The sequence below is a fragment of the Oncorhynchus mykiss genome, chromosome 14 (genome assembly GCF_013265735.2).
Source record: "Oncorhynchus mykiss isolate Arlee chromosome 14, USDA_OmykA_1.1, whole genome shotgun sequence".
In the NCBI taxonomy this organism is placed as follows: domain Eukaryota; kingdom Metazoa; phylum Chordata; class Actinopteri; order Salmoniformes; family Salmonidae; genus Oncorhynchus; species Oncorhynchus mykiss.
Genome location: NC_048578.1, coordinates 24536711 through 24552059, shown reverse-complemented (window position 1 = coordinate 24552059; position 15349 = coordinate 24536711). Strand labels below are relative to the sequence as shown.

General features: G+C 44.1%; 2 protein-coding genes across 2 annotated transcripts in view; one reads left to right on the top strand and one right to left on the bottom strand.

Moving 5' to 3' along the window:
• Nucleotides 1-257: 257 nt before the first annotated feature.
• gpc2 (glypican 2) lies at nt 258-12894 on the bottom strand. Its single transcript, XM_036943181.1, has 11 exons — nt 12358-12894; nt 8392-8550; nt 7994-8128; nt 7517-7692; nt 6666-6746; nt 6372-6537; nt 5922-6052; nt 5333-5479; nt 4858-4994; nt 3299-3471; nt 258-3150 (listed from the first exon to the last, which is right to left on the bottom strand). Exons 1-11 carry the CDS (start codon nt 12527-12529, stop codon nt 2879-2881), a joined length of 1749 nt encoding a protein of 582 aa, XP_036799076.1. The 5' UTR covers nt 12530-12894; the 3' UTR covers nt 258-2878.
• A 1837-nt stretch (nt 12895-14731) lies between these two features.
• LOC110487755 (cohesin subunit SA-2) overlaps nt 14732-15349 on the top strand; it is a 39949-nt gene continuing 39331 nt past the window's right edge. The window contains exon 1 of the mRNA XM_036943179.1: nt 14732-15113. The gene's annotated coding sequence lies outside the window, so the exon portion shown is untranslated. The remainder of the gene's footprint in view (nt 15114-15349) is intronic.

The window sequence follows — 15349 nt, the reverse complement described above, 5'->3', positions numbered from 1 at the left end:
TTTACAAGCTTAGCAACTCTTTTGAGGAGCACCCCCCCCCCCCCCCCCCCCCATATACATAATTTCATGGTTTTCCCCTTTTTAACTTGTTTGTTTTTTAATGGTTGTATTGATGTCATACTGTACCTGTGAATCTGTCTGACTGCCATGTGGATATTAATACAAATGTGAGCTTGAACATTAGATCCACTGGTAGCAATAATACAGTTACCAGAAGAGACTTGAATTCTGAAAACAGTAAAAATGAATTTACAGGCACAACATTTTCAACAGTTTAATGAAACGGAGTAGTCTATTTCCCAAAATTGTTACATCTTAAAGTTGTACTGACTATCCTTTTACAGAAATGGAATGTGGTATATGGGAGTGTTGATATGAGGTCATAGTGGTTCCATTAACAGACTAGAAACCAAACGTTTTTTGAATAAAAACAAATCACCATCCAGTGACCATCACTGCTTCATTAATAAACAGTCAAAATCCATATTTAGACCTGGCGTACATAACCACTCCCACATAGATTTACTATCCTAACACACAAGGTTAAGAACCTTGGTAAACATACAATCCCATCAAACAAGGGATCCTGCAATTTGTCATTAAAACAAGAAAAAAAAAAGAAAAGTGTGCTTGAATGTTCCCTATACATTGTTATTCTATTAACCATCTTTACATTTCTATTACACTTCTCTTCTTACACACTTTCATTTCCTTTTCAACCTCTCGTCTCTTGAATCAAGTCGATCTGTCTACTTTTGTAGAGCTTTTTCTATTACGTTATGATTTAATACTTGCTGTAAGTGTTTGCTCTATGCTTGGTGGAGACTTGAACGTCATTGGCTACTCTTTCTCATCTTTAACCAGTCTTGTGTCAAATCAGTTTTATTGACGTTCCCAGTGAAACATTCTCTCTCAACCCTCGCTGTTGTGTTAGTAAATGAGACATTTAGGAAAGAATTGTCTGAGGTACATTTAACGTGGATTTTCTTTAGGGTTAAGACACTCACCACACCTCCATTATACACTTTTATCAATCACACATTTCTTTAACCAAGCGGCCATTGGGATTTTGTTGATTTTTAGAAAAGTTCATACAAAAGTTTAAAGACTAAGAGCACCATTTTGTAACATCTGTCAACACCCCATTCCTTTTTTCTTTAACCTAAGCCTTACTCAAACAATACAAAACCACACACACACACACACGCTGCTCCAATCGATCATGAGTCTCAGATCTCTCCACAGAAGATCTCGAGGGAAAATTTGGACGAAGGCTAGTCCAGTGGTTCTCAAATATCCCTGGTTAATATCCCTGGTTAATATCCCTGGTTAATATCCCTGGTTAATATCCCACCTTCAAACAAAGACGCATGAAATGCTTGTCCAGCGGTGTGGTGAGGAGAAATGATTCTGTAAAAATGCTATTCTATTTTTCAATTGTTTCAAGGACATGTTATTGTAAGCTTTCTGACAGACAGTGCAACATAATCCTCTCCTTAATGCACTGCTCCCATAAAAAAAAAAAAAATATTGACTTGCTTTTAGTGTTATTTACGCATCAGTTTGTCTGTTTTGAAGGAGTCCTAAGCTTGTGATAAGCAACCGATTCCACAATGAAGTGGCAATTGATGAACAATGAAATGGACATTAACTTCACAACATGCCAATGTTTACAAGGAGGTTGTCATCTGAGATGCACATTCCATAGAAACCAGCAGACATAGGGGACCTTCAGGACTTGGGGGAAATACTGCCCCTAACACTTCCAATCAATTCCTGCATCAACATAAAACAACACATATCAATAAATACAAAAATACAAATAAACTGAATAAATTAGAAATCACCTCAGGGCAGGCTCCACAAAATGGTGGCATGCTCTAAAGCACATTCCTAATAAGACCCTGACCTTACCGTTTATCTTTTCTTTCACTACAAGTTATACCTTCCTCATCTGACTAAAGTATGTGGAGGCTTTAACATTTATTTGTAATTTTATTGCTGAGTGGACAGTGCTTGTGTCTATTTCTATGGGCACAAGCACTGTCCATGACACAAACTGTTCACACACCTCTAGTTGCCAAAGAACATTTTTGCTATTTTAAAGCTCATTTCCTGTTATTCTACACATTGTTCCACAGGTTGGAGAGAAAATGTTGCAGTTTTAAAGCTAATTACCTGCAATTCTACACATTTTGTTCATGTAATACCTGAGGGACTCAAACATTATGACAAATTCAATGGGCTAAAAAAACATTAGCTAACATGGGTTAGTTCAGGGCTGCTCAACCCTCTTCCTTGAGATCTACCCTCCTGTGGGTTTCCAGTCCAACCCTAATTTAACAAACCTGATTCTACTAATTAGCTGCTCAACAAGACCTTAACTAGCTTAATCAGATACGCAAAATTAGGGTTGGACTGGAAACCTACAGGACAATAGATCTCCAGGAAGAGGATTGGGCAGCCCTGGGTTAGTTGATCTGCAACTTGCACCCCACAGTTTGGGAACCATTGGGATAGCCAATCATAGGAAATGTAATTTCCCTTGTGCTTGAATACATTTTCCACAAGGAGATTATTTTGTGCTGGATTCATTCACATTTTAGATTCAACTCCACTCTTTCTCCTCTACAATAAGTAAACGTATTTACTGTCATTGTGCTGATGATTAAATAGGCACACTACTACATCCCTCCTCAACCCAACCTCAGCCGGGTCGTATTCAATAGGCACCAAACAGAAACAACTGCCTGAAACAAGGTGTGATTGCCTGGATTTATCCATTAAGAAATGCTTATTTTCATTTTGGGTTTCAAAAAGTTTTTTTCATTAGCTGCCATAATGAACACAACCCTGAGCTTCAGGCTGTAGTAACTGGTTATCTCCAAAAGGGGGCGACAGTGACCATAACTGATAACCAAAACAAAACCGCCAGTGAGAAGAAGGCTGGCCGGCTGACAGCTGAAATGGACTGTCCCTTGCTCCTGTTCCACTTTGATCCGGTTCGGTCTCTGACCCGAGGGGGCTTGATGGGTGTCTGGGGGTTAAGTGGGGGCTTACTGTAGGGAGGGGAGTAGGGCCTGTAGCCAGGCCAATCATCACTGTACCTCTCCCCTCCGCCGCCTGATCCACTGCCCTCTTCGACCTCACCTTCAGGGAGAGACATGATATCAGACAGGCAGACAAAGGGCAGTTAAAGAGTACAAATGTTGGGGGGACAGTAGAAATAGGATTAGAAAGGGGATGATGAACCAGTCATAATATTTATGTTGGGTGGGTGGTGGGGGGGGGGACTTACTGTCCATGAAGTCAGTGTCCTGTCCAGCCTGTGCATGTTTCAGTCTGTTGGTGGCTACTCTGAGCTCCATGATGAGCTGTCTGGTCCTCACGTCTGGCCTGGCCATGTCCACCTCTACCTCTGGGTTATTGAGCTGACTCATCAGCCCATCGCCTGTCACGTCAGGGAGGTACCTGATACACACACACACACACACATCAAAATGACATAGCAACAGCACTGAAACTAATATAAATACGATAACAAAAACACTAAATATCAGTATGATACATTCTTAGTTACCCGCTCGCATACACAAATCCCCATCTTCTCTCTCCCTTGGACTAACATCCTCCTCGACCTTTACATCTGTCTTTTATCAAACACCCACCTCCCCCTGGTCTGTCCATTCCACCCTCACACCCACCTCCCCCTGGTCTGTCCATTCCACCCTCACACCCACCTCCCCCTGGTCTGTCCATTCCACCCTCACACCCACCTCCCCCTGGTCTGTCCATTCCACCCTCACACCCACCTCCCCCTGGTCTGTCCATTCCACCCTCACACCCACCTCCCCCTGGTCTGTCCATTCCACCCTCACACCCACCTCCCCCTGGTCTGTCCATTCCACCCTCACACCCACCTCCCCCTGGTCTGTCCATTCCACCCTCACACCCACCTCCCCCTGGTCTGTCCATTCCACCCTCACACCCACCTCCCCCTGGTCTGTCCATTCCACCCTCACACCCACCTCCCCTGGTCTGTCCATTCCACCCTCACACCCACCTCCCCCTGGTCTGTCCATTCCACCCTCACACCCACCTCCCCCTGGTCTGTCCATTTCACCCTCACACCCACCTCCCCCTGGGTCTGTCCATTCCACCCTCACACCCACCTCCCCCTGGTCTGTCCATTCCACCCTCACACCCACCTCACCCTGGTCTGTCCATTCCACCCTCACACCCACCTCCCCCTGGTCTGTCCATTCCACCCTCACACCCACCTCCCCCTGGTCTGTCCATTCCACCCTCACACCCACCTCCCCCTGGTCTGTCCATTCCACCCTCACACCCACCTCCCCCTGGTCTGTCCATTCCACCCTCACACCCACCTCACCCTGGTCTGTCCATTCCACCCTCACACCCACCTCCCTCTGGTCTGTCCATTCCACCCTCACACCCACCTCCCCCTGGTCTGTCCATTCCACCCTCACACCCACCTCCCCCTGGTCTGTCCATTCCACCCTCACACCCACCTCCCCCTGGTCTGTCCATTCCACCCTCACACCCACCTCACCCTGGTCTGTCCATTCCACCCTCACACCCACCTCCCCCTGGTCTGTCCATTCCACCCTCACACCCACCTCCCCCTGGTCTGTCCATTCCACCCTCACACCCACCTCCCCCTGGTCTGTCCATTCCACCCTCACACCCACCTCCCCCTGGTCTGTCCATTCCACCCTCACACCCACCTCCCCCTGGGTCTGTCCATTCCACCCTCACACCCACCTCCCCCTGGTCTGTCCATTCCACCCTCACACCCACCTCCCCCTGGTCTGTCCATTCCACCCTCACACCCACCTCCCCCTGGTCTGTCCATTCCAGCAGCGGTCCTCGTTGGTGACGTCGGCGGCCACGTTCTTGTCGTTGCAGATGGTGTGTGGGAGGGACACCCAGAAGCCCCGCATGGGCCGCAGTCGCTCCTTCAGCTCTGACACCTGGAGGCAGGCGGACGGAAACTGGTTGATGCAGGCTGTAAAGTAAACCCTTATATAGCTGTTGAACATATGGAGGTGGGAAGCTCATTTTAGCCACGTCCTCGTCATCAAACAAACTAGAATGTACTGTATATAAATGGCTGTTGTTGAACACATGGACAGAGAGAGCTAACATGGGCATAAACTACAAAAATAATTGGCTTGAATATTAATTGCAGGTAAAACCTCATCTTTTCCTCTCCATCTCCTCTCCCCCCTCTCCTCTTTCCTCCCCCCTTCTCTTTCCTCTCACACCTCACTCCTTTTTCCTCCTCTCCTGATCTTCCCTCATCTCCTACCAGTCTGTCCAGGTTGGTGCCTGTAGCAGTGGTGGGCTTCTCCTCAGGGCTGAACGTACGGAAGGGTCTCCTGTTGCCCCCTGACTCCTTGGGGGAGCGCCGAGAACGGCCCGGGGCCAGTCTGGGACTCCCACAGCCCTGGAACACCTAGAGCCAAACCACAGAGATAAAGCTATACATCAATATCGATGCATCTCTGCAACAATAAGGGTGAAACATGGATTTAAGAAAAAATAGCCTCCCAACATTATCACATACGTTAATAATGGTAGACAGTGGATACTTAAATTAAGAACAATATATGAAGAATAATATGATAACTAGTGAAATTGCACTATGCAGTTTTTACAGGTGCTTACACAATTTGATCAAGCAAAACAAAAGGGGTTTTGGACCCAAAATGGTCTTCCATGGGCAGTAATACTGTTAAACATTAAGTCTTGTTTCAACCTAGGATGACAGCCGATGTGCATCTTATCAGCCATTCTATTATCTATATTCTATGTACATTCTATATTCTATTGCACTGTGGATGTATAGCACATTCTTTTAATATCCCTCCATCCCCTCCTCCTCCCTCCATCCCTGCCTTAGTGGAGGTGGCGATGCTGTTCTCCTGCATGTGCATGATGGCCTCGGACACTTTAACAGAGATGGAGTCTGCAGCCAGCTCCATGTTAAAGGGCCCCTCCAGCTTCTCAGATACTTGATACAGAGCATCTGACAGAGTAGAGTGAGAGAGATGAAAGATGGAACATTGAATAAAAGTGTGAAAACAGAAGGATGAAGGTAGGAAAGGGAAGAGATATAATAAGAAAGATATACATTTTGTTTTTATGATGGGTGCAATGTTCAAAACTTTAGATAGAAATGCAATGTATAGAATAGACATGACTCATTTATTCTGTAGAATAGAAATGTGAGTAGGTTCTATACAGTACATTTCTACATGCATCATGTTTAACATCCCACTCTACCGAATCAGCCCAACAAAAGCCACCTACACCCTCCCTAATGCCCGCCTCCAATCTCCACTCACCAATGAAATTGTTCCACTCAGTGTCCAGATCGGCTGTATTGGCCAGGCAGCCCTTCATCACGTTGAGGCAGAGGGCGTGGCAGGGGCGCAGGGAGGGCATGCCTCGACACAATGGGCAGTACCACTGACGCATCAGGGCACGCACACACCCTGCACCAGCACTCAACTGGAGGAGGAGACGAAGAGCAGAAGGTGTAGGATGTTAGGGAGATCAACGGAACCACTAAAAGCAGACCAATAGAAGACAGATTATTATTCTTAATATAAGTGCACGGCCACATACACACAGTGTACCTTTGCTGCCTTGTTGACAATGTCACGGCCTGTGGCCAAGCCTTGAACCAGTGCTCTGGCTGCAATGAAAGCCCTGGAGACCTGAATGAAAGAGAAGATCAGCTAATAACTTCTGACACAAATTACTCTACGGTATATCAATGCACTCAGTTAATTGTTTTCAAATAGTTCTCTCTAATACGATCGCCTATGTGTTACTGTGACGTTATCGTTGAGTTTCAGTGGTGATTTGAATTACTTATCACACCGGCTTCTTTTGTTAATTATGGTGACAAACATTACAAATCAGACCAACTTAGAGGGATAATTCAATCAAATTACAAAATAACATATTGGTTTTCTTACCCTGTAAGCAGTCTATGGTCAAGGTAATACCAGTCTATGGTCAAGGTAATACCAGTCTATGGTCAAGGTAATACCAGTCTATGGTCAAGGTAATACCAGTCTATGGTCAAGGTAATACCAGTCTATGGTCAAGGTAATACCAGTCTATGGTCAAGGTAATACCAGTCTATGGTCAAGGTAATACCAGTCTATGGTCAAGGTAATACCAGTCTATGGTCAAGGTAATACCAGTCTATGGTCAAGGTAATACCAGTCTATGGTCAAGGTAATACCAGTCTATGGTCAAGGTAATACCAGTCTATGGTCAAGGTAATACCAGTCTATGGTCAAGGTAATACCAGTCTATGGTCAAGGTAATACCAGTCTATGGTCAAGGTAATACCAGTCTATGCTTTGGTTTTGTTAACCCAAACTCCAAAATGACATATTGGTAAACTATGCCTTTAATATGATAAAATATGAATGATGTTCGTTTTCAGTTGATATACCAACCAAGTCTGCCTGACCTGTAAGCCTAGTTTCCGGGGCAGGTCCCCAAAGGGCTGCAGCTGCTCTGCATGTTTGTTGACACACTCCAGGTACTCGTCACTGAACTGGTACTGGGGGTTGACCAGAGAGAAGACCCGCTCTACCAGTCTGGACCAGAACTCTGACAGCACCTCCGTCAGGCTCACACTGCCCCCTGTAGACAAAAGAGGAAAAACATTTAGCAAAATAAATGGAAAATTTACATTTCTTGTTGGATAAGTCCAAGTACTCATTCCCTGTTTCAGTCAGTTTGGTGCCCCATGAAAATGTCCCTAGGTTAGGTCAGTCTGTTTCTACTTGTTCAGACATGTTGTTGTCATCTTGTCAAACAAGGCAAAGATCTAGTAGCATTGTCGAACTGATGAGATGGTGAGGGAAATGTACCATAGTGACACAAGTACACAAATGCAAAGTCCAACAAGAGAGGAGAGAGAGAGAACGCTGTCCCCACTAACCTGAGTAGTATCGACGGAGCTCCACAAACAGCTCCTGGAAGACATTGGCGTTCTGGGTGAAGAGGCGCCCGTAGGTCTTAGTAAACATCTGATTCATGGACTTTTCAGACAAGTCTATGAGCTCCCTGAAGAACTCTGAGAGAAAAGAGGAAGGAATGAGACGGTCAAAAGCACAAGTTGTTGTGATTCAGTGGTTGCACTGGCAGTTAGAATAAGAATAAGCTAGCTATGACTGATCCCCACTATAGGATATTAGTCTAGCAATAAAGGTACTTTTAGCCCTCTCAATAGAGAACATTTTACATACCACTCCTCAATGTTATTGTCATTTTACATCACATTATTTACAGTGTTTCCTTATGCATCCTTATTATGACTGGATTTGCATTCCAGCTCACCGTCAAACTTGCGATGCCTCTGTGTGAAAGTGGTGTGAAGGAACTGGCTGGTGTCGTCGATGGCCGACAGGAAGTCCGTCTCACTCTGGTGGGCCAGCGTTTCCTCCATCTGACTGGAGCAGCAGGTGTAGTCCTGGGGACACAGACGCAGATGCTCGCCTGGACCAATAGAAAAACAGACAGGGTCAGATGCGAGCCAATCACAGACTTGGACAAGAGGTGTGTGGGCATATTGAGGTGTTCATCTGAACCAACGGTAAAACAAGACGGAATCAGATATGAACCAATCAGAGACTGGGACAAGAGGCTTGTGTGGGCATATTGAGGTGTTCACCAGAACCAACGGTAAAACAAGACGGGATCAGATATGAACCAATCAGAGACAAGAGGTGTGGGTAGATGCACTAATGGTGAAGACCAAAGGATACAGCAGCGCTTGCTTTGACATCATCAGCACTGTGAAGTCAACTTATGGTTATGGTTTAGGGGAGACATTTAGGCTACCTCAAATAAATCAGTATTTTTACCTCCTTTAGAGATAGTATGAAATGAGAGGGGGAGACGTAGAAAGAAGGGCTGATTCGCACCCACACTGACGGTGATGCATATGTGCTTGATGCGACCAAGTTCCCTGCTAGACCATCCTCAGAAACAGGTTTCTTCACAAAATGACTTACCACCACTGCATATAAATTAGCAATGTATTAGGGCTTTGGTGATGATAACAGTGTAGCAATATTTTTTTACATGGATTTTTTTTCCTTTAAATGAAGAAGACCAAACTCTTTGGTCCTTTAAAAACCTGCTCCATGTAAAATATTGTGTGCTATATCTTGGAAAGTAAATAAATGTGGATGACAACATTTTTGTTTTTGTTTCCATTTTTGTTTCCAACATTAGGGCTGTTTTCCTAAAGAAGTTAAGTCCACTTTGTGTTTTGTTTCCTTGTCACGATACTAACAAGTATCCCCCAGCCCTACAATGTTATCATATGAGAAATACCGCATTATCAACAACTGATTCTACCTTTATTGGAAAATGTCAATTACCCTTCATTGTGTCATGCTACCATGATTTTTCAAATCATTTCAATATAATAGCTCACAAAGTAGGCCTACCGTGTTCATTCATTGAACGTCTTATCAGTTTAGAACACCCACCAACGCTACCAATGTGGCAGTGGTTCTTCTGATCAGGCAGATATCCTTCTTCTTAATCCGTCTGTCATTAATAGAGCCTTATTACACATAAAGTAGTAATTGAAAATGGGCATTTATAAAGATGAATTATTAAAACACAATCCAGTGTGAGCATCCCAAATGGCACACTATTCCCTATATAGTGCACTACTTTCGACCAGGACACATAGGGAAATAGTTTAAAGTAGTGCACTAGATATGGAATAGGGAGCCATTTGGGACGAACCCCATGTCTTTGTTCACCAATACCCAGGTTGGACTTAACATGACCGGCGGTAATGATATGCAAACATTAACGACCATTAACAAGTTGGCGATCTCCAATGTCTCAACGTGGGTGGAAAAAAACATCTTATTGAGGCAAACATAATATTACTTCATGATACCGACACCTGATTCTTTTTCCTCTGAAAAACTTGGAGTGAGGATCCAAACTCCAACCTTTTATTTTTGGCTCTAGGTTTGATTTCTCCTCTGTCGCTCATTACCAGCCCTCTCTCATTCCTCCAATTCTACTCTCCCTCTCATCATCCCTCCTTCTCTCGGCCATCTGCTCCCCTGGCCCACGGGACAAGAAGAGCCAAGACCCAGACAGAGATAACCAGACACACAATCAATATTGCAGTTCCCACATTCAGCAATCACATATAGCCTACAGTCAAACAAACCCTCATACGTGCAAAGCAGTACAACAAAATCAACATTTGCAACCCAAATGACACTTTAAAAAGGGGCAATCAGCAGTTGCTACATACATTTTTGAACTTATAAATTAATTATATATACCCATTGAAGAAGAATATAACTTAGAAATGCCTCATGAGCTTTGTTCAACTGTCATACCCCATCAGAACCAAAAATACACTACATGAACAAAAGTATGTGGACACCGGCTGGTCGAACATCTAATTCCAAAATCATGGGCATTAATATGGAAGTGGTCCCCCTTTGCTGCTATAACAGCCCACTCTTCTGGGAAGGCTTTCCACTAGATGTTGGAACATTGCTGCAGGGACTTGCTTCCATTCAGCCACAAGGGCATTAGTGAGTTCGGGCACTGATGTTGGGCGATTAGGCCCGGCTGGCAGTCGGCATTTCAATTCATCCCAAAGGCATTTGATGGGGTTGAGGTCAGGGCTCTGTGCAGGCCTGTCAAGTTCTTCCACACTGATCTCGACAAACCATTTCTGTATGGACCTCGCTTTGTGCACGGGGGCATTGTCATGCTGAAACAGCAAAAGGTCTTACCCAAACTGTTGCCACAAAGTTGGAAGCACAGAATCGTCTAGAATGTCATTGTATGCTGTAGCGTTAAGATTTATCTTCACTAGAACTAAGCAGCCTATCCCGAACCATGAAAAACAGCCCCAGACCATTATTCATCATCCACCAAACTTTAGTTGGCACTACACATTCGGGCAGGTAATTTTCTCCTGGCATCCCGAATTTGTCAGTCGGACTGCCAGATGGTGAAGCGTGACTCATCACTCCAGAGAACGTGTTTCCACTGCTCCAGAGTCCAATGGCGGCAAGCTTTATACCAATCCAGGTGACGCTTGGCATTGCGCATGGTGATCTTAGGCTTAGGCTGCTAGGCCATGGAAACCCATTTCATGGATCTCTTGGCAAACAGTTATTGTGCTGACGTTGCTTCCAGAGGCAGTTTGGAACTCGGTGGTGAGAGTGTTGCAACCAAGAACTGACGATTTTTACGCGATCCAGCACTCGGCGGTCCTGTTCTGTGAGCTTGTGTGGCCTACTACTTCACTACTGAGCCGTTGTTGCTCCTAGACGTTTCTGCTTCACAATAACAGCACTTACAGTTGACCGCTGCAGCTCTAGCAGGGCAAAAATTTGACAAACTTACTGGTTGGAATTATATCCACTTTGATCGTCACTGAGCTCTTCAGGAAGGCCATTCTACTGCCAATGTCTGTTTATGGAGATTGCATGGCTGTGTGCTCATTTTTATACACCTGTCAGCAATGTGTGTGGCTGAAATAGCTGAATCCACTAATTAGAAGGGGTGTCCACATACTTTTGTGTGTGTGTAATTTTATATAAAAGCTTATTTTACTCCAACTTTTGTAAACAAATAAAATGTACACAAAGACTATACAGCCTCAAAACATGGTTAAAACTATAATTTAGATATCATTGATGGTCAGTCCTTGCATCCATAGCTCTGTGTATGAATTTGGGAGTGATTACATTTCTCCAGCTCCTTCCCTCAGATTTTTGCGGAAACAGGGGCGGGGGTTGGGAACCTTTTGTTATTGTTTCTACTGCGGATTGCCGCTTTAAAATATCCACAGCTCACTATCTTTGTCTGTCTGTTCTCTCACTTGAGCTCTCACACACACCCCTTGACAATGTCCCATGACAATGCAACAACTAACAGCAGTTCTCAAGTGTCACAAGCACAAAACACTAATTATAATAAAAGCAGTCTTCAAAAAAAGAAAAACGTTGATGATGATTATTTTCTTTCAGTCATTCCCAGATCAGTCTAAAACAGCCATACTAATTAGGGGCGAGGCTCTTTGTTACACACCGGTGTTAGCAATTTACTCATCCCATAAATAAGCCTTCCTGACAGACAAACCTGTTAATGCTCAATTTCGCTTTATTCAGCAGTTTCTATCACATGGCATATTATCCAAGCAGTCTCTCAAACCCTTCATGTTGTGTAAAATAACCTATAGCCTACGTTTGATGATTATTTTAAATCAATAACCACCAGTTTACCTTGAATAACCCGTCTTACCGGAGATTTGAGTCAGCGGGGCAGTGTTCGTACTGTAGCCCTTCTCTGCGTACACATGCCGTGTCTCCGAGCAACTCCTACCCGCTGTTACCGGGCCCCAAGTCCATGACAGGGCAGCCAGCGTGCAGAGCAACACCAGGGGGTACTTCTGAACATATAACCGGGAAACCATCTTCCACTGTCACTCACGGTAAATAGGCGAATTAATGGTTGACAAAAGATTGGCGACCAGGCAGCTCAAAAATGACAAAAGAAACGAGAAACTAAGACAAATAATTCCATAGATTTTTCGAGGAATTTATCTCCAGTTCCCAATTTTGTCTGTGAAAAGAAACACAACTTCCAAAGATCAACTAGTCTATATTTTTCCAGAAGGAAAAAAAAATCTATCGACAATTGGTCTGGGTGCCGTGAATAAATGAGCGCCTGGTTTGTCGGATGCTCAGGTCCCACCCGGTGTCTTCTCCATCCCTTGTCTAGCTCTCTGCTTCAGAACAATGAGCCGTGCAGCACGAGGGTGGCCGCAAGGGGTGAGGTGCGGCCATAGGGGGGCTGTTATAGCAGAGCCACCGCAAGGTCCTAAATTCGCAACCGCCTGACTGAACTATTATTTGGAGCCACTACAACCCCATGCGAAAAATGAATCACCCTTTTCTACATAATAAAAATACCACACAATCTATTGCAGGCACACAATTTAAATAGACTAGAATCAAAATCTCGCTGTTTTGAGATTTTTATGAGTTCATTGACTTGCTTTCCTTGAAGAATAATTAATCCTGTATTTGCATTTCTGAAGGTCACATGCAAAATAATGTTGTCCAGCCACCAGAATGTTTTGCAAATTGGGTATGTCATACAAGATGCAACTGTTTCCATGGCCAGCAAGTAGGTCTATTTACAGAAAAATCAATTGGCTAATGCAAACAGGTTTTTCCATTGAATTGTTCTTTTTTTATTATTATTAATTGCTTGATTAGAGTAACAAACCAACGCAAATGTGATCAGCAGTCCTGTACTAACACTGGCCCATTAAATGTCAATTGAGAGCTATATTACCTCTTTCATGATAATTTGAGCCCTATGGGCCCCCAGAATCCAGATGTAGCCTATTGTGAGAAAAACATAATACCCAAAGATGATTCCATCTTCAACATGAACATTCGGCATTCATAGTGTTGTACATTAAATGTTATAATCAAAGTAGCTAACACGTGACCTGGTATGAGCCAGTGATCATAGGCCTACAATCCAGTCTACCACAGTGTTGACCTGGCCTGGGCCTTTTTTATTACACTTGATTGAATGGAGGAAAACATATTTTAGGTCTGGTAAAGACCTGCAAAAGGGGTACACTTGTGTGTGTTTTCATGCCAGCACTGCCTGTGGAACAGATGTTACTTTTCAACCACCCCCAGGCATTCTTTGCCTTATTCTGTTATTGATCAGTATTGGTGAGGGTAAATAGGCTATATGGATGTAGGCAGTGGGTAATTTAGAGCAGTAATAATTTTAAGTAATTTAGCAGACACTCTTATTGAGAGCAACGTACAGTAGTGAGTGCATACATTGTTGTACTGGTCCCCCATTGGAATCAAACTCACAACCCTGTTGTTGCAAGCACCATGCTCTACCAACTGAGCTACACGAGACATAATATATGAGACTGTAATATACAGCATCAAAATATTGTCCTATCAGAATTACAATCATTTCTTTACCCTATTAAAAGATATGCAGACTCTAAAAGTATGTTGAAAATAGCACAACCCAACCAGTATATTCTTTCTTTTGTAGTTGTATGTGAGAGAGTTGTATTTGTGTTATAGACATAGCCTATGTTGAGAATTAATGGGGTCCTATGGTAATACAATCAATGCCTATATAATTCCAAATCGACTTAAAAGTGTTAGGTTGTACTTTTTTTTATTTTTTTACCCCTTTTTCTCCCCAATTTCGTTGTATCCAATTGTTGTAGTAGCTACTATCTTGTCTCATCGCTACAACTCCCGTACGGGCTCCGGAGAGACGAAGGTTGAAAGTCATGCGTCCTCCGATACACAACCCAACCAAGCCGCACTGCTTCTTAACACAGCGCACATCCAACCCGGAAGCCAGCCGCACCAATGCGCCGGAGGAAACACCGTGCACCCGGCCACCTTGGTTAGCGTACACTGCGCCCAGCCCGCCACAGGAGTCGCTGGTGCGCGATGAGACAAGGACACCCCTACCGACCAAGCCCTCCCTAACCCGGGCGACGCTAGGCCAATTGTGCGTCGCCCCACGGACCTCCCGGTCGCGGCCGGTTACGACAGAGCCTGGGCGCGAACCCAGGGACTCTGATGGCACAGCTGGCGCTGCAGTACAGCGAGGTTGTACTTTTTTAACGGAACGTCCCTTTTATATATCATTAGCGCTGACATGTGGTCAGTATTCCTTCTGTATCTTCCTATAAATACAATTGTTAAGGGTGTAAAGCCTGATCCTGGGTCGGTTGTCTTTAGGGCCAATCCGTTCACAATTTTTCGTTACCGTGCGGAAATATGTGCTAACAACCAATCATATGAACCACATCACAATTTGTCAGCCAATCGCTGAACTCCACTGAGAGTTGTGTGATTTTCGCGCCGGCGCGTAGTGTGTATTTTTTTTTCCAGTGATCGTCTGTCATCGGATCTGAGGGAAACCTGTTCTATCCACAATAGTTAGCTAGCTACCAAGTCATTACTTCAGATTAACACTACACTATTATCCAGGTAGGTAGCTAGAGACCATTTTGTATTATTTAACACATGTAGTTAAAAATGTTATCTTGCTAGTTTGAATTTCGCATTGTTGACTAACTTTTAAGGCTAACGTTAAACACCTAAGTTACCTGTAACAGTAGCTAGCTAGCTAGCATGTTAGTTCTTGTCGGTTTTGCTTTTGCCAAGGCAGAATTGTAATATCCCGAACTCAATATGCTTGATCATATCCTAAAACTGTTGTTTCT